This window comes from Plecotus auritus (genome assembly GCF_963455305.1).
Source record: "Plecotus auritus genome assembly, chromosome: 8".
Classification (NCBI taxonomy): Eukaryota; Metazoa; Chordata; class Mammalia; order Chiroptera; family Vespertilionidae; genus Plecotus; species Plecotus auritus.
The window spans coordinates 77621271-77645610 of NC_137782.1; the positions used below are offsets into that span (position 1 = coordinate 77621271).

Consider the following 24340-nt stretch of genomic DNA (forward strand, 5'->3'; position numbering starts at 1 on the left):
TTTCTGTTCAGCACCTTGTAGGCCTTACTTGAATCCAACAAGAGAAATGCAAGGAAAATCACTGATCAGCCCTGGTGATCAAGGTCAACACTGAAGTTATAACTTCAACAGCACAAATGCTCCAGTGAGATAGCACATTAAAAGTAAGAGAACTTTGCTGGCCTACCTGGGAGGAAGCATGGATATCCTGAGTTCAAGTTTGATTATTCAAAAATTCAGGTTTTCCATTATTATGGACATAATTGAACTTTTTTTTTCTGATAGACAGGTTTAATGATGTATTGTTCTTCACACAGATGCCTGCAGAGTCTTTAACTAAAATCCAGGAATATGCAAGTAGGCAACATAGACCAACTAGGCAGATCTAAAATAAACTGGCTTCTTATAACTACCCTGTAAACATCACAGCTCTTCTTCCATCCAAAATGAACATAATCTCACATGAAAACACTTAATGTAGGGGAACCAGAAACCTAGTTTTGTGGCCAAAAGTAAAAACCAAAGGGAAAATAGCAATTTGGTGGTTAGTTGGTGAAAGCAGGGAATCTGGAGCCCTTCACTGTGCTGCTTTGCTCTTCTTACTCTTACTCTTTTTGTCCCTCTTCTTCAGCCCATCCATGTTTGCTCTTAATAGGTTTGAATAAGCCATCTGAAACTTATTCACTTCTTTGGAGCTCACCACTGTGCTAATCTTCTTTTTCCCATCTGTAGCTCTTAACAGACACTTGTCTGAGGGCTCAAAGGCCTCCACTGAACCTTTCCTTGGAATGGGTTTAGTTCGGCCATCATACTTCTTCAGGGTGATGAATACACTGCCTGACCGCTGGCACTTCTGGGAGAGCCTGGTAAGCTCTGGCAGGAACTGCTCACTCTCCAGCAGAACCATCCCGGCTCTGCTGGCCCCACTCAGGACACACATGGACATAATTAATTCTAAAAAAAATCATTAGACTGTCCCTACATCTACTTGTTCAGACAAGATCAACTGTTAGAAAACCTACCAGCTTTTCCAGTGCCCCATATGGAGCTGACAGTCTATCTCTGCCTTAAATGACCTCAAAGGAGAGAGAACACTAACTGATACGACATTTATTTAGAAGAAATTAATTTTAGAACCTAACAGGATACTGCCATAATTACTTGCTAAGAGTCTCTTAATAATCATCTGCTTTATGTGTTTCTAATCCCTGTAAAATTTTCCTGATGTTCTAAAGCAATAGTTTTTTAAGTGTGATGAGGGTATCTCTGGGGGTCCTGTGGCCCTCTCAGGGGGTCTGCGATGTCAACATGATTTTCATAATAATATTGTGGCATTATTTGCTTTTTGTCCCTCTCATTCTCTCACAGTATATGGTGTTTTCCAGATACTCATGACAGGATGTCTTAACATATCGAATGCAGAAGCGTATTTGAGAATTAAGCTGTCTTCTTTTAAAGTAGATATTAAAGATATTAGCAAATATTTTAGACCACACCATTTTTTTCACTAAATAGATTGATTTTGAAAATATGGTTATTTTTTACAGTGCATATGCTATTTATATTAATCTGCAATAGGTTATTATTTTTAAATGAATTAAACATTTTAAAAACTGTTAATTTACAGTATGGAAAATATTTCTGTATATAATACACAGAAATAAAAAGTCTAAGGTCTTTAATAATTTTTAAGAATGAAAAGTGATGCTTTGAATAGGTATGGAGTTCTTTTGACATGTTGGAGGAACTGTGACATAAGCCACTTTGTAACTTTCCTATGTAGCAACATGCATTAGGAAAACTAAAGTGTGCGTGTGTTTAGGTGGAGGTGATTCTGGTATTTCTTGGGCAAACTCTAAGTGCTATGTATTATCTATAATCTTCTGTAGACCTTCTTTAGGGTAAATTAGAGCCCCAAATGTTTTCATAGCTCCAACCTTGAACTGTTGTTTTAAGATAGACACTAATAAACATTAAGGGTCTACTGGGAAGGCAGAGAGCATTTTCAGATTTATGAGCAGGGGAAAAAAAAAATCAATACAGTCCCTAAGGCTGTGTAAGTCATGAGTAGCACAAGTAGTATTATGCAAAGTTGACAATATCATGAAATATTAACCTTTGCTTTGGAATTTTACCAGAAATTAAAGTGGCATTATAAAGGAAAGTCAGTGTTTTAGCCTGTATCTCAAGAGGAATTTATATGTCTGCTTTGCTTTGTTATTTTATTTTGGCTGAGCTCTGGAAAGTGATCCCCACCCCCACCCCTGAAAATTTGGGTAACCTCACATTCTTCTGCTACTGGCTCATTCACTTTTTCTTCCCTTCAATCCTTGATTAAATCTTCTTGGTCCCTAGGAGTTCTTACTTCTTATACAGCAAGGCATGCACTTTGTCCTCTTGTTAAGGAATGAATTAATAAGCTTAACTCCCTCTTTGAAGAATTGGTTGGAATGCTTTTTTGGTGAAAATTAATATACAATTACCAAGTAAGACTGCCATTTCACCAAATAGAAGAATAAAAGACACAGCATAGCTGCACTTGAGAATAATTGGAATCTAATTTTAGTTTGTATTCTACCACAATGGCTCAAGCTTTCAGGGAATAAAATTATGTCAACTTTCCTAGAAAAGTAAGTACGGATTTCCCCCTGCAGCATATTTATAACAAGACTGTTTAACACAAGGCTTTGAAAGAATGTGGGCTCAGTGGTCCTTCTTGCACTGGACATTGGAGTGTTGGACACATCCTGTTGACCTATGAATTGCACAGTATTTGTCTTTCTTTGGCATTAAATAAATCCTCCAAAGGGCAATAAGTATAATACTTCTCCAAACTGCATCTTTAATACTTGGTAATATTCCTGCGATACTTTGCTGAGGCTGGAGGAAGGACTCCTAAGAGGTGATTTAGGTCATTGCTCTCAGGCAACCTTTTGGCTTGCATCATCATACATAATGCAGATAAATTGTGTTGTTCAACTGCATACTGAAAATATTTTGTAGGTAATGATAATTTATATGCCAGAGAAGTACTGTGCAGTAGGCGGGATAACTATTTGTGGAGAAGAATCATAGCACAGCTTAGAGTGTTAAGGGACTCAACCTGAAGAAGTGAAATCTACACACAGATTTGTCTCAAGAGAACTCAGTTTCTGTGTTTGGCATCTGCGTTTTGTTTTTGTTTCTGCCAGTCCTTGGAATAAGCAAGAGTTTACAGACACAATTATAAAAATGCTTATTAGCTATAGATTTTTCCAAACTGAATTAAAATTATAAATAAAGCCAAGTTTATCTAAGGCCGATGTTGACCGCCACGCTGAAATAACTGACATTAACCTCTCAGGGCCTTAACTGCCCTTTTTGTGTTTTGAGGATAATCATGTCTACCTGATTACTACACATAATTTTGGAAGAAAATACCAGATAATTCCCAAAAATATTCTAATGTTACTAACTTAAAATATTATTATCATCTTTAAACTGCCTTGTCCTCAGTTCTTCCTATCCTGGCACATTTTCTTAAAAAATTGATGCAGACTGTGAAAACACATCTCCTTAAAAAAAACCTGGGTTAGACTGGTAAATATGTTATATTAACATTAACAGTGAGCAACTGGTTAATACCGTCTTGTTAAGTCTTCACCCAAAATCCAACTCTATTTTTTGGTTAATAACTTTATAAAAAGGAAGTGTTATGCTTGTACATAGCCAGAACAGTCTTGGAAGAGATGACGAAGTTGGAGGGCTCACTTTTCAATACATATGGAAAAAATTGAGAGTCCAAAAGTAGGTCCATAAATTTATGATCAATTGATTTTGACAAAGATTCTATTGTCCATTGTTCCACAGTGACCATTGCCAAGATCATTGAATGGGGAAAGAATAGTCTCTTCAAAAAATAGTACTGGTACAATGGGATATCCACATGTAAAAGTCCAACACTGGACCCTTAATTCACACCACATATAAAGATCAAGTCAAAGTAAATTAAATACATAAATAAAACTCTTAGAAAAGAAACAAAGGGGTAAATATTCATAATGTTGGATTTTGCAGTAGGTTTTTAGATGTAATATAAAAAGCAGAAGCAACAAAAGTAAAAATAGATAAATTGAACGTCGCAAAAATTAAAAAATTTTGTGCCTCAAAGAACACTATCAAGAAGTGAAAAGAAAACCCACAGAAAATATTGTAACTCATAAATATGAGTCTACTATCCAGACTATATAATGAGCTCTTACAACTTAACAACAACAAAGGAAAAACCCCCAAAAGTTGGATAAAGGGCTGGAATAGACATTTCTCGGAAGAAGATACACAAATGGTGACAAGCACATAAAAGGATACTCAACACTATTAGCCATTCACACTTATAAGGATGGCCTTAATAAATATTAAAAAGGGAAAATAACATTGTTGATGAGGATGTAGAGAAAGTAAAACCCTTATATATTGCTGGTGGGAATGTAAAGTGTTCCCACTACTGAGGAAAACATTTTGGTGATTTCTCAATAAGTTAAAAATAGAATGACCATATGAACCAGTAATTTCACTCCTAGGCATATACCAAAAAGGTTGGAAACAGGTGTTCAAACAAAAACTTGTGCACAAATGTTCATAGCAGTACTATTCACAATCACCAAAAGGTGAAAATAAGCCAACTATACATCAACTGCTGAATAAATAGAGTGCTACATAGCTATCTAATGGAATAGAGTTCAACCATAAAAAGGAATGAAGTACTAGTACCTGCTACAACATGAATGGACTTTGAAAATATGTACAAAGTGAAGGAAGCCAGACACAAAAGGCTACATAAATGTATGACTCCATCTATATGAAGTATCCAGAATAGGATGATCCGTAGAGACAGAAAGCAAATTAGTGGTTGCCAGGGACTGGTCAAGAGGGGAGAATAAAGAGTGACTGCTTAATAGGTATAGGATGTACTTTTGGGGTGATGATAATGTTCTAGAACTAGATAGTTGAAATGGTTGCACAATATTTGTGAATGTACTAAATGTCATTAAAATTGTACACTAAAATGGTTAAAATGGTAAAAAAAAAAAATAAGAATCAATAAAGTGTTTTACAACATTTTCAGGCAGTAACCAATCATACTTTATGTTATCTACGTGAAATACTTCAACAACAATAATAATCCTATATAATAAAGTGGTAATATGCAAATTAACCCTCACACCCTCACAAGATGGCTGCCTACGACCAGGCCTGCAGGGGGGTTAGTGAGGGACCACCAAATGACTGAACAGCAGGCTGTGTGATTTGACCCAGCCAATGGGGGGTGGGGAAAGAGAGGCAGTTGGGGGTGATTAGGCTGTCGGGGGGGGGGGGGCAGTGAGGGGCAACTAGGCTGGTGGGAGTGGCAGTTGGGGGCAACCAGGCCAGCAGGAAGGGGCAAATGGGGGCAACCAGGCTGTCAGGGGGGGGGGCAGTAAGGGGCGATCAGACCGGCATGCAGAGCCAGTGAGGGTAGTGAGGGGCGATCAGGCTGGTGTGTGTGTGGGGGGAAGTTATGGGCAACCAGGCAGGCAGGCAGGTGAGCGATTAGGAGCCAGCGGTCCAGGATTGTGAGAGGGATGTCCGACTGCAGGGATCAGGCCTAAACCAGCAGTCGGACATCTCCTGAGGGGTCTTGAAGAGGATGCAGGCTGGGCTGAGGGGACCCCGCCACCGTGCACGAATTTCATGCACCAGGCCTCTAGTAGTTAATAATAGGTAATATTAGAATCACAGATAAAAATAGAGCATTAACTATGTGCAAGGTCCTATTCTAAGTATTTTGCATGGATTTGTTCATTTAATCATTATGACAACTCTGTGAAATAAGTGCTCTTCCTTTTTTTGTTTTTAATATGAGGAAACTAAAGGACAGATGTTTAAGTGAGTTGCATAAGGTCACATACTTAATCAATGGTCATTAAGGGATTTGATTCCAATTGGACTGTTTCCAAAACCAAAGCTCTTAGCCAGGACATTATATTGTCTCTGCAACAGAATATGGGGCCAAATAGATATTACTTGAGCCCAATTTCTGGTTAGAAGATGTTAAGAAAGTTATGCAGCAGAATCCCTGCTGTGCCCCTATAGCTTTCCGTAACTGGGGAAAAAGGGAATTTGTTTTGAAAGAATTGAAATCTCCTGGCACATGTATGATGCTAACAAAGCAGCAATACATGCTGGGAGGTAACTTGCTTGTTTTATTGTCCCTCTAAGCATGTGCGGTTAATTTTACTTCCACTTCTAATAATAGTTCCTACATAGGTTTTTCAGTTATTTGCAGCCTACTTTGATTTTCTCACAACTCTTTATTTATTTATGTCCTTATCAAGTACTATTCTTTCATCTCTTGAATCACAGTTGAAATGTAGGGATAAATGTGATTGCTTTTTGGATTTTAAGAAAGTATTTAAAAAGTAAATTTTCTGAAAACTGCTTAGTCAAACTATAAGAGGCAAAATAGAATTAGAGTGATTTTTTTAAATTTAACTGATGTGAACTATGTCTAAAGACTGAATATAGGCTACTAACACACTCCTTTCTGACCATAAGAATAACTTTGGTTATAGAAAGGCAGTTTGTATTTGGTAACTGCTCTAATGAATCCTTTCTAAAATGGCGCCTTTGGTTCTTTAATGCTAGTTAAAAACAAAACAAAACCCATCCCACCGATCAGTCTCTAGCCCCTTTCCTCCCTCATTTTCTCCCTCATTGAAATATAAGTGCCACGAGGATTGGAATTTATTCCCCTCTGTGTCATCAGGACCTAGAAAAATACTTGACCATTTGATACATTTTGAGTGAATGAATGAATGAATGAGTGAAGGAATCAATCTACTTCTTATTTCCTTGATTCTGTTATTTCTGTAAAAGATAGAAGTACCTTAAATGAAAATATCTACTCAAACCATTTCCAAGTAAAAATTATAAGGAAAATAATGAAATAAAAATATTTAAAAATAACCTTAATATTGAGCATGCTGCTGGAAAACAAAAAGGAGACTACTAATACTTCAATAGAAAGGTAAGCAAAGGATAGAAATAACTCATTTGTTAAAATGAAATAGAATAACTAATAAATATATTAAAATATCCACTTTTAAAATTATTTTTAAAATTGAATCAATAGCAGATACCACGTTTTCACCTATAAATTTTACAAAACCTTTAAAATAAGCCCAGCTGTTGTGGCTCAATGGTTGAGCATTGACCTATGAACCAGAAGATCACAGCTGGATTCCAGTTTAGGGCATTTGCCTGGGTTGCAGGCTTGATCCCCAGTGTGGAGCGTGCAGGAGGCAGCCGATCAATGATTCCCATCATTGATGTTTCTATCTCTATCTCCCTCTTCATTCCTCTCTGAAATCAGTAAAAATAAATTTTAAAAAATCATAATATTCAATTCTATGGAGGAATCATTCATTTAGACACATCAATGAAATTAGCAGGAGACAAGTAAAATCCACAAAGTTCATAACACATAGAAAGGGTGCCAAAAGTAACTGAGATCAGACATTAGCTCAGGGGTGAATTTAGGGAAGAAACCCAATGAGTACAAAAAGGAGTGCAAGATGGTGGAAAGTTATGCCTCCCCTCTCCACCTTTATATGGAACTAAGGTGAGCAATTCTATTTCCAGGAATTTACTTGGTAGAACTGATAATCAGGTGATAAGCACTAGTATAACCTACACGTTGTTAAATATTTTGAATATCAATTTGAATGAAAGACATATTCGCATACATGTGAAATAATATATGCACAATTTAAATCACTACAGCAATTTTTTTCAAGAGCAACATATTGAAATAAAGCTAAATACCAATCAGTAAAGGGCCAGTTAAATACATTTTGTTAAATTATGGTACACCTATACAATGGGATGCTATGCAATTATAAATAAAAGAATGAGAAATCTCATTAAGTACTAATATAGAAATAACTACAAAATATATTATTAAATAGAAAAAGAAAATATAGCAAGGTATATATTATATGCTACCCTTTATGGAAAACAGGGGTAAAATAATTATATATGTTCATATTTACTTATATATTCATAAATAAAATCTAAAAGACTATATACATTAATAACTATGTTGCCTGTAGAGTAGATGAGGTGGGGAATGAATAAATAAGACACAAGGATAAGAGGAAGATATTTTTATAGTTTATTTTTTATTTATATTATATTGATATAAAATCAACCGGTGAGACAAACAAATGTATTAATTACTCAAAATTAAATAAATAAAAAAGACTAGAAAAAGTGGGATTTGTAGAAAATGTATTTTTTCAGGTTGAAGGAAATAATATATACAGGTTTTTGTGCGTGGCATGTTTGTCATAAGGGTATTTAGGTTAAAAGATAATTAAGGATATATATATAAATATGTATACTTATTGCCAGATACATACTGATTAAATATTGTGATACAAACACTGTGATACATACACACAATGAAATGTCATCAGGAATTAAAATTATCTTGTAAAATAATAGCAAAGATATGGAAATATATTCATAGTCTGTTTTCAATGGGTGGGAGTGTATTGGAGAGAATCGAATGAGATAAGGCAAAGTAGGATTCCATATCCATAAAATAAAAATTTATAAAGCTGTATGCAAGCTTACTGACATATATAGAGAAAGAACTAGACGGCTACTTACTAAGTGGCAAATCTTTGCCATGGTTATCGGAACTTACGGTAGGGTGTACAAATAATGTTAGAGCATTCCCTGATAGTAATTTAAATTAATATTAGTTCTCTCAAGAAGGTATGATGATAGGTAATTTTTTTATCATCTCTAGTCTCTAAAGGTCTTCTAATAAATACTTTAATAACAAAAACAAACAAAAAAAACCTTCAATATTTATTTCAGACTTTGAATGGGCCATGTGCTATATTAAGCATAGTTTCTTAAACTTCTCAAAACTACACAAGGCAGTTTTTGTTAACCATTTATGTGTGTTATATGCCCTTGAGTTGGCCCCGACTTCTCATGATGCTATGAATGGGTGATGTCCACAAATTCTGTCCTCAGCAGCCCTGCTCAGTACAGGTAGACATATGCCTCTGTCTTCGTCTATGGAGTCAATCATTTCATATTTTGGAGTCCTCTCATATTATGGAGTAAATCCAGCTCATATTAATCACCTTACAGATGGAAAATCTGAGGTTTGGAATGATTGTGTCATTTACCTAATACTGCACAGCTAGTGTCAGATGCAAACCCATGTCTGTCTCCATCCAACACTGATTTCTTGATCACCCTGCTAAATAATTCAAGGAAACCCTGCTTGCAATTGAAAACATCTTTTCCACTGGCTTTCTTTTTAAGTGGCAAATCTTTGCCATGGTTATCAGAACTTGTGGTAGGGTGTACAAATAATGTTAGAGCATTCCCTGATAGTAATTTAAATTAAACAGTCATGTCCATGTAAATGATTTCATTTTTTTACAGTAGATAAAATATGTTAATTTGTGTAAATGGTCTTCTGGGTGCAGATGCTCACACTGAATGCAGGCTCATCTTAAAAGCCCCCTGTCTTCCATTTGAAGCTTCTTTTACATGCATAGTTTATTTTTCTAATGCTGTCTCAATGTAGGAATCATTTTAAGGAGGCATTTGTGGCTAAATGAAAGAAAAAACAGCTCTCTTGCCTTTGGTAAATATTAATGAGCTGGCGGAAAATCTTGTTACTGAAGTGCTGTGCTCTTTGAGATTTTTCTGCCATGTTGGCCCTTTGTGGGCTGTGCTCCCGGGCTGCCGATTAGCATGCTGGTATGTGTGCTATTGTGAGTTCCGCGGCAGACCCTTGTGTGCACTGACAGAAGGCTCACCTTGGTCTATTATCAGCAATGTCTAGGCATCTTAATGATGTTTTGGATTCAAGCAAGAAAAAAACAAATCATTCAGAAATAATTAATCTGACTTACTCATTTCAAAGCTTCACCACCAAATGCACACAGTGTTCATTTCTTTTCATGTATATATTGTCATCACAATAACAGAGTGAGATCTAATTTTTATTAATTTTTGAGTGAGAAGAAGTACAGAATTTGAATAGTCAATATTCATACATATAATATATGTACAAAATGATTGCACCACATGTAGAATTTGATTTAGGCACTCTATTTTATTTTAGAAAATGTATTGTGTTCACCCATCCAAACATTTTTTAGATTCATTTTTACTTCGTAAGTAATAATATTTTTTAAATATTTTTTATTGATTTTTATAGAGGAAGGGAGAGGGAGAAATAGAAATATCAATGATGAGAGAGACTTATTGATTGGTTGCCTCGTGCACGCCCCCTACTGGGGATTGAGCCCACAACCCAGGAATGTGCCCTTGACCTTAATCAAACCTGGGACCCTTCAGTGCAGGCCAAGGCTCTATCCACTGAGCAAACCGGCTAGGGCAGTAATAATATTTGTTAACTGTGCCGAGTGATAACTCAGAAAAGATAGTATTGGGGTTATTTGTACCTCACTGGTCATTCCCCTAAAAACTGTGTTGTGGGATCACATAATAAAAATGTTGAGTTTGCCTATTTGCTGACTTTATTATACTAGACACAATAATGAAATGTAAGAAAAAAACAAGGACAATTTTCCTAATTAAAAATGTAGGAATGATCAAAGCTAACTAAAATATTTTTTAAAAATAAAACTTGCTACACCTTTTAAAAATACTGTTAGTCCAAGGGGTTGTATGATGCTTATAAAGGAATTATTTGACAAAGCAACATATTCTTTTCAAGAATTCAACATTTGAGTCTAGTCACATGGGTCATAAATTCCCACCCAGTTATTTTTATTCTTTAATAGGCCCATTGAATTTTAAAAAATCAGGAAAAATAAAGCAGTTGTTTGAAAACGATTTTTAGACAAGAAAAAATGCATTAAGTATTTTCAAGAGTTATTACTAATCTCTCATTGCACACTTATTCATCTGCTTTTACAGAAGTTCAATGTACTGAACATTTTTATTGTCATGGAGAGAGAAAAATGATAGGAGTTCAAGAATATAACAAAAGTGTTTGGAAACATAGACATAGAAATGTCGTTAATCCACCGCATCTCTGCTCCAAAATCTTGCTTAAATTGTGTTCCCAAGGATTTATTAGGTCCTTTTACAAAGCACTTTTGGGGAGAATTTTTATCAGTGCAAATTTTGAGATCGGGTTGTAGCTGGGTAATTTTTAGTTGTTTATAAACAGAGTGTGAATTCCATGAGAAACCACTTCAATAGTTTGAGAAAGGAGACAGTTACTGAAAATGATTTCCTAATTTGAGAAATGGAGCTCTTGACTGCTGACACAAATTTTAGGAACTTCAAAACTGCAAAGTTATGAAGCTATGGTCACATGTAGCCATTTCTCCAAAATTGTGCTTGTGGTGAGTTAGAAAATAAACATCTAATGAAAGTCTAACAAGGCATGCAGGGTCGGATCTAGCTTTGATTTGAGACACACACACAGGTACATAATATAAACTATCAATTCACTTCAAAGTATATTCTACTTAATTCAGTTGTACTATTAAAATCCTACTGTTGTTTTTTATGAGCAATAAAATCACATTTGAAATTTGAACCATTTATATTGGTTTCATGTGCAGGTGCTTAGCCCTGAACATTAATTCTAGACAAAATATTGAAAAGAGGAAAGCAGTTCTAAAATATTAAACCTGTATCTTGACTTTAAAAGTGATGGACACTTTATTTTAAAAACTTCACTTGTATTGAGAAAGCCCATCATAAAACTCAAAAGTCTTTCTCTATCTTTTTCTTCACATAGCTAATTTCTCCAATGCAGTACAATATGATTTGATATTTAGAACTTTTATTTAGGTACAGTCTTCCAGTAATGTGTTGTAGAGTCAGGATAATGGCCCTAATAGATGCCCACACTCTAATCCCTGTAACCTATGAATATTACTTTATATGGCCAAATGGATTCTGCATATGTGACTTAGATTAAGAACCTTGAGATGGGAAGATTATCCTGGATTATTTGGGAGGGCCCAAATTAATTGCATGAGTCCTTAGAAGCTGAGAACCTTCCCTGTTGTGATAGTGAAATATGGCTATGGAGAAAAGGCACAGAAGGATGTGGCATTGCTGGCTTTGCAGATAAAGACAGGAGGCCACAGTCCAGGAGTTTGGGCGATGTACAAATTCCAGAAAAGGCAGGGAAACATTCTTTCCTCAGAGGTTTCACAAAGAACCAGCCTCCCAACACCTCAATTTCATCCCAGTGAAACTGATTTTAGACTTCTGATCTCCATATCTAGAAGAAAAGAGTGTTAAGTGACTAAGTTTCTGGAAATTTGTTACAGCAGCCATATTAAACTAATATATAAACATTAAAGATATAAAATAAGGCATATCTGTATAGGAAGCTTCATAGTCATAGGATAGATTTTTGATTCCTTGAATAAAAATTATATTGGTAAAATCATAGAAACTGTATTTCACATAAAAAATCCCACTTGTGTTAAAAGAATTCAGGTTTAAAAACTTGAAATGTAGAATAGCGTAACAAAATGACCACTGTGATTCGTATCCCTATTTATACACATTGAGTAGGCCCCTTCTATAGGCTTTGAACTTAACCATGTAACTTACTTTTGCCAATGGGAAAATGTCAAAGGCAGCTCAAAATTGCTTCTGCATTGGACTTGCTTTGTCTTGTGGCTGGGACCCTTTTGTTCACAGTCTGAAGAAGCCTGGGCTGGCCTCCAGGAAGGTGAGAGATCTTGCAGAGAATCCTCAACCAAGGCCCCTGGCATGGGAGTTGATGCCTTCCTACCCCACCAAGCCCCAGCCAAACTGGTCCAGATGAGAAGAACCACGCATAAAATCCACAAGATCATAAGTACTGATAAGTGTGTTATTTTGCTTTGTTTTGAGTCATTAAATTTTGGGGTGATTTGTTTCTCAGCAGTGGAAAACCAATCCAGTGTTGTTACTTTCTCAGGCTGTCGGTATGTTTTAGACATGACTGCATTCTTAAGGGGGTAACACTTGGATATCTTATGTTAGATTTCTTTGGATTCATTTGTAGCCTGTGATTTTCAGTAGGCTGGGTTTGAAATTGTATCAGAGACTTCCTGGTTATCCTGAAACAACTGATATTGATATACCTTCACTTCGAATTTTCAGACCCAACTTTTTAATTTTTACCCTCCAAAATATATTTGATTAAAAAACATTAAAATCATTAGATTGCCAATATTTTTGTAAAAGCTTCTTTCCCTTTAAATAGACTCTGATTGAAGAACAGAATGTACTTATTGCTAAAGACCTTCTGTATTTTTGTATACCGATGTGAATATGGTGGAAGTGGGGTTAAGTAAGAAGAGGTCTTACCTCATTGGGACCTTTGAATCAGGAAGGTGAAATAAGAGCTTTGCAAAAGAAAACCAGAGTCCATTCATTTGCCAGGAAAAAATTACCACTAGGAAATTTACTGAAAAAAAGAAAAAAGAGACTTGGAAGCAGCCTCCCACCCCCACCCTGGTCTCTTGGAGAATTGTATATAAATTTCGAAGACTCTGAAGGATCACGATTTGAAGATGCCCTGGCTAGATGATCTCTGAAGTGCCTGCCAACTTTAGAATTATAGCATCATGCTACTCGTTTCGTATTGGAAATAAGATGTTTATTTCCATGGAATACAGCAATATTAACTGACTCCCTCAGGGATGGAGACCATGACTCTGTCCCCATGGACATGAACTGAGATGAAAAAACCATCTATGCTTCTCAGCTACTTTCTGGTTTTCACTTTTAGGAGTTTGTCTTTACATTTTGAACAAGGCATTTGTACACTTTTCTGCTTCTGTGACCAGTCATGCTTGCAGAATCTTTTTTTTTTCTTTTCAGAGGATCTGACATGTAAGAATTAAAAATAAAAATGGGAGCCCAGGTGGTGTGGCTTAGTGGTTGAGCATAAACCTATGAAACAGGAGGTCACAGTTCAATTCCTAGTCAGGGCACATGCTTGGGTTGCAGGCTCTATTCCCAGTAAGGGGCATGCAGGAGGCAGCCAATAGATGATTCCCTCTCATCATTGATGTTTCTATCTCTCTCCCTCTTCATTCCTCTCTGAAATCAATAAAATATATGTTTTAAAAAATGAAAATGGGATTTAATAGCACTTGTTAGTAAAAAAAAAAAAATTCTAGCACCTTTTTTAAGGGTTTATCAGTAGTAGTAACAGTAGTATTTTTTGCCAAATATATACTTTCCTCTAAAAGGGAGACAATAAGTAAATCTTATAACATTCTTATTTGGGTTAAGGTGGAATAATTTACATTTTGTCAACCATGATGTTTGTGTTTGTATCTATGTTTGTGTGTCTCTTTGTATAGTATGTAACATATAAGGACATGATAGAAATGAAATTGGCCCTGTATATTTAATTCTGCTACATTCATGCTTGGTTATTTGGTAGATAACTGTATCTCCCCTGGCCACATGTAAAATAGTGAATCAGATTTTCCTTAAAACGAATTTAAGGCATTTTGGAAATACTTCTCAAACCACTAAGACGTCAGTGCACTGCTACCCTTGTGTCCTGGAAGAGTTAATATAAGTTTCAAAAAAGATCTAATTTACTGACTAATGGTATCTTTTCATGGGAATTACTTGGCTTTTGTGGAATAGCCTTTCATCTTTTTGCTTTTTGGTTAATTCAATTGAATTTTCATCTGATCTACATTGTTTCTTTCTAATTGCAGTCAGCCCCTCATCTTACAAACCATTCTGTTCCAAAAACTAATTTATGAGTTGATTATTTGGAACTTAGAAGGCACTTTTCAATAGAAAAATTAAAAAATGCAAATGTTGGGTGTGTTCCCAGAATAGCCCACAGACGCCAGCTTAACCCATCGTATACCCAGGGCTAATGCTGCTATCCAACCTAAAGAACACAAAGTGCATATGAGTGCAACATGATTTTCAAGATCCAAATTGGGAAGCCCAGAGTTGATTTTTCTATGGTAGTACTGTCAGTACAGGTGAGGACTTTCCTGTCTTCATTCCTCCAACCTAAAATGATGCAAAATTAGGACATGGCCATTCATAATCCAGCAGCAGGGAAGTTGTGTACTAAGCATCAAAATAAAGTCTGAAGAGAATGAAGAGTCTGAATTTTACTATGAGTGGTAAGGGTGTGGTGAAACATTAGGATAAAAAGAGAGAAAGGTTGAGTGCTAGATTGAGTGGATGGGGGAATACTTAAACCTAGGTAAGGTTTAAAGACTTCTGCAGCTCTGGCTCTTTTCATAAAACCTCATTTCAAAATCAGGTATAGATTCAAGTCAACCTAGGTAGCATTGCTTGGTAAAGAATAGGCATTTAACTCACTAATAGTCTTTATGTTGAACAACCCATTTTTTTCTGCTAACCTTTTGCCTTTGAGACTCTTGCTCAGGTGGAATGGGGGAGATCAAAGGAGAACCTTAAGAAAGAAAGGGAGGAGATTGAGAAGGTATGACAGACTTCCTTGAGCAGTGGCAAACAAAGGTTACAATTTCCCATCTCTCTCTTGGTATAATGGGGCAGATTTTGAGAGAAATAAGAAAGGGAAAGACTTTGAGAGACTACATGGGAGAGAAAGTGAACTCCTAGTAGAAGGAATATTAGTAGGTAGACCTCTCTTGCATTTCTACTAGGCCAGTATTCCCATGTTAATCACAGGCCAGGCTTCCTGGGCTTCCTGGATCTGACCTCACCAATAAAGTTTCCAAAGAACTGTCTCAGGAGGCAGAGAAGTGACTCTCAAGTGTTTCTTTTGAAGAAACCAGATGACATTCTAAGAAAATTATCATCATTTTAGAAATGAGATCGTATACCAGTTGTATAAGACTCTCAAAGACAGGCCTTGGTAAGGCTGTCCTCTGCTGTCTGAGGGCTCTTCTCTGTCCCCATAACCCAGTTAATTCCTGTTCATCCCTTAACACGCCTGTGTTACATGCTCCAGGAAACCTTTCCTGAGCATCTCCTCCATACAGACTGGGCCAGGCTCTGAGACAGAAGCATTCTCATACCATGTTTCACTGCTGCTTTTTTCCTTTTTAATCTCTGTCACCACAATAAGTATATAACTCATCAACCACTGAATCTAGTGCCTCTAACAGTGGCTGACACTTAGTAGGTGCTCAGTAAATATTTGTTATGAACTATTGAGAAGCAGAAAGTATGTATCTTAACATGTCTGCATAGGGAGATCACCTTTAATCCATACATTTGACTATTAGAAAACATAGGAATCAGAGGAGATATTCAAAACTGTTAAATAAAAGAAATTGATTTAAAGATGTTGCTAAATATAAGAAGGATGGATTCTAGAAAGCCTTTATATTATCTCAAGAAGTTTATCTACTTCTATATCAAAGTTGTACCAGTTGTCTACCCAGTTTTCAAACTAGTTAATGTTATTTCAACTTGAATTATTTTTAGATTCCAAAGGTGAGGTAGTTGACCCTGGCTTTGCATTGAACAGACTGTGGTTCTCCGACAGGAAGCAAAATGGCTCTTCAAAATAGTCAGCATCTCTGTCCTCCATTCCCCATAGCTGTCCAGAGCAATGGAGAAACACTGTATACATCCATGGAAACTTAGGTATAGATGTTAATCATGAGGTAACATGGACACTGGTTTTGATTCCAGCCACCCAAGCCATTAAGTTATAGGAATTCATGCTCTTCACAGAGGAACTGTTTAAGCCAGCAAGTCTCTTGTGAGTCCATTCATTTATCTTTACCTCTCAGGGCTTATCTCAATGAGCCACATTTGACATGGTGACACACACGGCGCTGCAACATGTCAGTGCTTCCCTGAGGCTTCTTCATTTTACTACCATTTTTGTGACATGTATATCATGTACTATGTAATGAAAATGTGTCTAGCCCCCCACCCACTTGTATTTGCCATTGGAGCTTGAACAAGAGCTGTCTTGGCAATGCACTCAGACTTTCTCAAGTGCAAGAGGAATGGTTTAACATGAATTGCACAGTTTAAATTTTCAATAGATTAAAAGGAAAAGAAGAAAATGCACTTCTGAGGCACATCACCATCCCTCTAAAGAGAGTATTACATTTTAATCATAGATGTTTTAATCTACTGTATTGTATTGCCTGAACTTAAAAAAAAAACCCACAAATATAAACTGCGAACAATTCATAGAGAGTGCTGTACAGATTTCCAGTCAAAATTAAAATAAGAATTTGTAACTAAACATATAATTCAGAAAATGTCAGTAAAAAAAGAATACTGAAATGTGTATTTATTCCTTTTTTAGATACTGATTCTATATCTAAAATATGAGAATGTTTTGTTTAATCTTACATAGGTCTGCAAGCATATATTTTAGACATTATTTCTAATCCAGTAGAAAGTGGTATGTTGAGGTAAATTTAGTTATGACACATAATGGGATTTCAAAAATAAGAAAAATTTAATAAGAAATTTTGAATATTCTGTTGTTTTTGAAATTATCCTATTGTTTACATCTTAATTTTATATCCTATGAGATTCTAGATTTAGAATAAAAAAACTTCTATATTTGGGAGTTTTAAAAAATTGATTCATAAAATTATATAAGATTATAGAGAATTTATACTGACTCTTTAAAAGTTACCATATTTTTCTGTATATAAGACGCTATTTTTTTTTTTCTAAAATCATTAGACTGAAAATTGAGGGGCGTCTTACACATGGAAGTCAGCTGAGGAGGGAGCCCCATGGGTGCATAGCTGCCTATATCTTGTCAAACGGGCTTCCTCCAATCATGAGCTTTGTTGTTACTGACGTTACCTGATGCCGTAATTGGAGGTGGAGAGTGTACAGATGAAACAGGGACCAGAGCGTTCTGAGCTCATAAAGGTGTCAAAAAATAAAAAGATAAATACTGGTAAGCAATTGTCTTACTCTGCAAAATTCAAACTGAATGTAATCAGCTATGCAAAAGACCATGGCAATAGAGCTGCAGAGAGACAATTTGGACATCCTCCCACTGAGTGTATGATCAGACAGTGGAGAAAACAGGAAGAACAACTCCTTAAGATGCCAAAAAAGAAGAAGGCCTTAAGAGGAAAACCAGCAAAATGGGCAAACTTGGAGCAGAGGCTTAAGACTTGGATTATGGAGCAGCACCAGAGTGGCTTATGTGTGTCAACCAAGCTTATTCAATGTCAAGAATGTTTGCAAGTGAAATGAATGTTGTTGATTTTACAGGAAAGGCAAAATGGTGCTTCAGTTTCATGAGGAGAGAAGGGTTGGCCATGAGAACATGAACAAAGTTAGCTCAGAAAATGCCACCAGTTTATGAGGGTGATCTCACATATACAGACAGTGACTCAGAAGACAGCAGTGATACAATAGAAGTTGAAGAAATTGATATGTCTGGAACTAATAGTGATGAAGAAGAGAGCAATGATGCAATAGAGGCTGAATAAAGTGATATGCTGCATAATATCATAGTACTGGTATGTAAACATTACCTGCGGTAATTACTCAATAAAAATGTGTTCTGTTTTATGTTTAAAATTTTAATTTCTTAATTTTGGGTTGGAAAAGTGAAGGTCGTCTTATACATGAGGGCATCTTATACACAGAAAAATACAGTAGTTAAAACTGCTGGCGTTCATCTGAATATTAAATCATGTTTCATAAAAATAGTAATTTTCAGAATTTAGTTTTACTAGAGTGGTAAGCATTTTGTCTACAATCATCAGAATTTGAAATGTTTTAATTTGTTATTTTATAATTAAAATTAATCATGAAAAAATAAAATACAGTTAACATCAAAACTGATAATGCCATTTTTAAAAGAATGTTTCTGAAATAAAGACAACCAATTTGGTTGATGATAGATGCATCTGCTTTTACTTCTTTCTTTTTATTTTAATATTATGATGATTTTAGCATTCTATACTGGACCCCATGTCCAAGGTGCAGAAGTTTGTTTTCTACTAGTGAGGCCTTTGATTTAAGAATGGTAACACTTATAATCACTATAAGTGACACTTAAGAGAATATTCTACCAAACTTTAACTACATATTACTTGAGTTTCATATTTGTGGGGAAAAGTACAACATGAAAAAAAAACTTAACACCATTACCTGGGGCTAGCACCCACAAACCAAGGCACTTGGGTTCCTTTACAAGGTCTCCCAACTTCACCTTTTACCTATAGCATCATTGATATAAACTCCCATAACACATTACCTATTATGTGATCTCTCAGATGCCATCGCTTTTATCTTGGATATTCAGTTTCTCCCTCTTCTCGAGATCTTTCTGGTCCTGGCCTTTTAAAACAAACAAGTGCACATACAACTTCTCTCAAATCCATGTGCTTCTCCTGCTACCTTGTCTGTCTCTTTCTTCTCTCCATAGCAATGCTGATTTACACTGATTAGGGACCTATATCTTTAATCTAGCAGGTAGGGATTTAGTCAATATGTCACTTTTCTATCAGTAAGATTATGCTGCATAATAAACCATGGCAAAATTTCAAGGGTGAACAATACTAGGTTATTTAGTTCTTACATCTGTGCATCTGTTGGGCCACTGGGCTCCATTCCACTTCCTGTCTTTCTCCTGGGACTCACCAACTAGCCAGTCATCCTTCTAATGAGGAAAGCAGAAGTGCAATAAGGCAAGTAAAAAATATGCAGAAACTACATGCCACCAATTATACCTTTTCTTTTGGCCAAAGCAAGTCACTTGGCCAAATAAATACAAATGGAAAAGATACTCTATTTACTTTAGTGAGGGAAACTGCAAAGTCACATAGTAAAGAATGTGGATGCATGGGGTGGTGAAGAATTGGGGCCAATAATACTCTCATTGTAATATTACCTCCCTCTGCAGTAGAGTGGTACTCTAGACTTCTGCATTCTTTCTGAAATGTCCTCTTCATGTGGTTTCCAACATGAAACTTTCCCTTGATTTTCAAACAATCCCTCTGGACCACCCTATTCAATTTCCTTTGCCAGTCTTCCTCAAGGCCTGGTTGGAAATCCTCAAGACCTAATACTATTATCTATCATCTATCTATCTATCTATCATCTATCCTCTATCTCTTCCTCTCTCCCTCCATTCCTCTCACACACAGTCATAGTTAGGGTCATCCATGTTTATGATTCCATTGCCACTGAAATAAAGATGAAATAAAGATGAACCAGAAAAGCTTAAATTACTCCTCTGGGTTCCAGTATCATATATCTAATTGCCTACTTTATAGTTTTTTCAAGATACCTCAAAGACACCTCAGATTCAACCTAGATTTAAAACATTCCTAATATTTCCCCTATTGTGTTCCAAACTTCTTAAGTGGCCCCTTGCTCAGTGAACAGTACCACATTCATCAACTTATACATTCATCAAGGAGTCCTTCTTGACACTATTCTTTCAACAGTAAACCCTATTACTTTTATTGCCTAAGTATCTCTGGAATTCATCTGCTTCTTTCTACCCTCCTATGTTTGTCTAGTTACTTTCTACTCATCTTTCAGATTCTACTTCATTCCCATGCCAGAGATACCTTACCCCTAAATGAAACAGGTCCTTTCAGCCCTCCCAATAAAACCACATGCCTCTGCTATATGCTCAGCCATACTATGCATATCTGATGAGTTTGCATTTTGCTATGGGATTATTTCATTAAAATCTCTCTGGCCACGGGACTGCAAGCTTTTGATCATCTTTATCTTATCAGCACCAAATCCAGGTCTTGGTACATAAAATAGGCTCAACATATTTTTCATGAATGTATAAATGTAGGTGTTTGTGTATAGATGCATGCAAATTTATAAAGAGAAACTTTGAATTGTCAGGGCATACATATACAGACAGTCCTTGGGTTATGTCGGACTCGATGTATGTCGTTTCGTGGTTATGTCGCCATCTCCCATTTATCTATTAAAAAAAAAAAGTTCCATTGTTTCGACATATGTACATATGTGCTTTATGATTTTATTATTTATTTACCACAAGTAAAGGTCAGGAATTATCTTTCTTTTAATTTTTTTTTACTCTTTCACTTCATTACTGCTGTGTATGTGCTCCATGTGAGTGACATAGGTGCTTATGTAGGTGGGTTCCCACTTACGGCGAAATTGCATTATGTCGCGCCATAGGAACGGATCTCCAACGTAATTCGAGGACCTACTATACTGGTATTACTCTCAATATCAAAAAAGTTATTTTTCATTCAAAAGGTCTTCTTTTATGTTTATGTGTTGCTTTCTTCTAGTGCTTAAATAGGCAGCTTACACCAGAAAAATTCTGATTAAGAAATAATATTAGGAAAATAATAAAATATGACACTTACATTATAACATCTTGATTGCTCTGATAGTTTATTTTTAGTAGTATTTTCCAAAGAAAGTTCTTGCTATGCCGTTTCTTTCATAAGTCAGTGATTTTAAATTAAAGGGGCATACCAGACCCTAAAACACATTCTTATACAATTTTGCATTAATTGGTAGAGAGAAGCATCACATTTGGCAGTGGTGGGCAATTTGAGGACTTGGGTACTTGCAGGTGTGTGTGTGTGTGTGTGTGTGTGTGTGTGTGTGTGTGTATCCTAAAACATGTCCGAATCTACACTTTTACTTCTCACACTGGGAACTGTGATTTTACAGCAGGAAACATATTGTGAAAGTAAATCAGTTTTCCATCTCTGGTTTCATACTGATATAAGATAATAATAGGTGAAAAGGAAAAAGAGAATCAGGTGGAAATTCACACAAATTATTTTCAATGAAAACACTTTCATAAAGTTAAGCTACCAATACTAAGTTATCCACATTCAATACATATTTTTATGTCTCTAGTTATCACATTACACTTCATATCATCCAGCATTGGTTGGCATTATGTTATAAAAATGCAAATGATTTCTTTGAAAACATCCATCATATGCTGAACCTTTTTCTTTTTTTCATGAAAGAGAAGCCAGAGCAGTATGCTTCCAATTTGGTCTCAAACTTCAGCCACCAAGAGATAAATTACGGTGAAAGGATTATTAAGATAGCAAACAGCTTGTGAAAGTAGTCATATCTGTGCCAATTAGTGGTTGCTTACATTCACTGTCTCTCATTTGGGGAATGTGGAGAGTAGGATATTGAGTGTCTAGATGGCTTAGAGTGGTTCTTTTTATCTGGTAGTTGTCACAGTAATGCCCAGCACTATAAATTGAAAATGGCATGTAAATTCATGAACTGAAGACTTTGGGGCCCTAAAATACTTTCCCCAAGAATACCCTACTCCATAGAGCACACGTTGTGAAAAATAGTTCCTTTGGCTTATCGTACATTTGAACTCAGGGAATATCTGTCATTCCAGGACTCACAACCTCCTGCCTGGGAGACATTTTCAGATAAAGTGAATGTTTTTAAAGCAGGCCAAGGGGATGGTAGATTAATATGAATTTAAAAGATCATATATTTTTTGAGCTGTGTATGTAACAGACCAAATTTCCTAAGTTGTCTTTGTCTTTTTAAGAACTCATGACACTAAAAATGGCTTATAATAAGCAAAGGCGATGTCATCTTTGTCCTGAGAGGATGTTGGCTTACTTCTTCTCAGCTGACAATTGCTCAGCAATCAAGGCATAGGTGTTCTGCCTTGGTGGAGGGACAACTCAGGGTTCCTCTCCCAATTTCTGTATCTGAGACCATCTTACCGACTAGGACACCTGGGAGAAACAGAGTGGTGTGTGCTAGAGCCAAGACCCTGTCAGACCTGGAGAGCCTACCCCTCCTGCTGCTCTCACAGCTAGAGTCTAGGGCCATTCCAGATGAGGTCACCTCAGCTGTGTTATCACTACTCCAGCTTTGGATCATTTCTGATGAAGTCACCTCAGCCACATTCTCACTGTTCTTTCTCAGAGGCTGAGATGAGGTCACTTCATGAGGAACATTTCTTGCCTCATTTATTCTCTTGAGAATGCCATATATGCTGTTTAAACACAAGTGCCTGACAACTCTCTCTCTCTCTCTCTCTCTCTCTCTATATATATATATATATATATATATATATATACATATATATATATATATATATATATATATATATATATATATATATTTCAGTTATAAGTAAAATGACCTGAGAATTTTAGCCTCCATAAACAGTGATTCTACTGAACTTTGGTGAATAAAATCTAGGAAATTCTGGAACTTTATAGTCTTATCTCCCAGAAAAAGAGGACTTAGTTTTTGAGAGAATTATTTAGGTTGCTTATATAGTACAAACTGTGTTATTTAAATATTATTGCTGAAGTAATTGCATCTGAAAAATTCAAAACTGTGCATAGTGAGAACACAAGTATTCATTGTATTATCTTTGTACTTTTCGATGTCTTTTCTTCTTTGGGGGGAATAGTGTTCTGCATCTTAGAGGCCCCTAGGTCATGTATGAAATGTCATATATAAAATTAAGAGGAAGCCCTGGCTGGTTTGGCTCAGTAGTTGAGGGGTCAGCCAAGGACTGAAGGGTCACAGGTTCGATTCCGGTCAAGGGCATATACCTTGGTTGCAGGCACATCCCAGTGGGGGGTGTGCAAAAGGCAGCTGAATTGATGTTTCTCTCTCATCGATGTTTCTAACTCTCTATCCCTCCCGCTTCCTCTCTGTGAAAAATCAATCAAATATGTGTTTGTTTTTTTTTAAAAAGATGACATTCTTAAGTTAAACATCTGCCAGAAAAGACAAGATCTCTTTTATAATTTTGTTTCCTTCATTTATTATCTTTTATCATAATGGAGATAAAAAGGTAATACAAAGTTTTAGGACAACTTAGAAACTGAGTAATACAATTAGAATTTTAAAAGGAAACCACTTTCTTTCAATAACAATACATTAAAAACTTAATTTATTATATTTCACTACTGTGTATCAAATTGAAAAAAAACTAAACAAAATAAAAAGCACTGTTAGATAAATTTGAGATTCAAAGTCATAATACTCCAAAATGTACCTAGGGGATTTAGAAGAGTAAACTTCATTTAGCTTCAAGAGACTACAAAGCAGTAGTTTGAGCATTAATGCTATTTTCTTGGGTAGACATCTTATTAAAGAAAATAGATTCACTCTGACTCTTTTTAAAAGGTTGTATATATACTTCGCTGATTGCATATTTATTAAAAGCAAAAAAATAAGCTTAGCAATTTCAATTTTCCAGTGCCTTGTTTCTGTATGTGTGCTTATTTAACCAGCAGATTACTTGTGCCATTGGATTAAGTGGTACACACAGCATTGTTACTCTAGTAAGTATTTATAATATCATTAACCATTTTAGGATAATACT

General features: G+C 35.9%; 2 protein-coding genes across 5 annotated transcripts in view; one reads left to right on the plus strand and one right to left on the minus strand.

Moving 5' to 3' along the window:
- Nucleotides 1-24340, plus strand: part of MACROD2 (mono-ADP ribosylhydrolase 2) — a 1970509-nt gene that overhangs the window by 691073 nt on the left and 1255096 nt on the right. The window lies entirely within an intron of this gene.
- On the minus strand, nucleotides 313-886 carry LOC308256534 (signal recognition particle 14 kDa protein-like; the record flags this gene model as incomplete). Its single annotated transcript, XM_080684871.1, has 1 exon — nucleotides 313-886. The coding sequence occupies one exon, from the start codon at nucleotides 884-886 to the stop codon at nucleotides 557-559; it is 330 nt and encodes a 109-aa protein (XP_080540997.1). The 3' UTR covers nucleotides 313-556.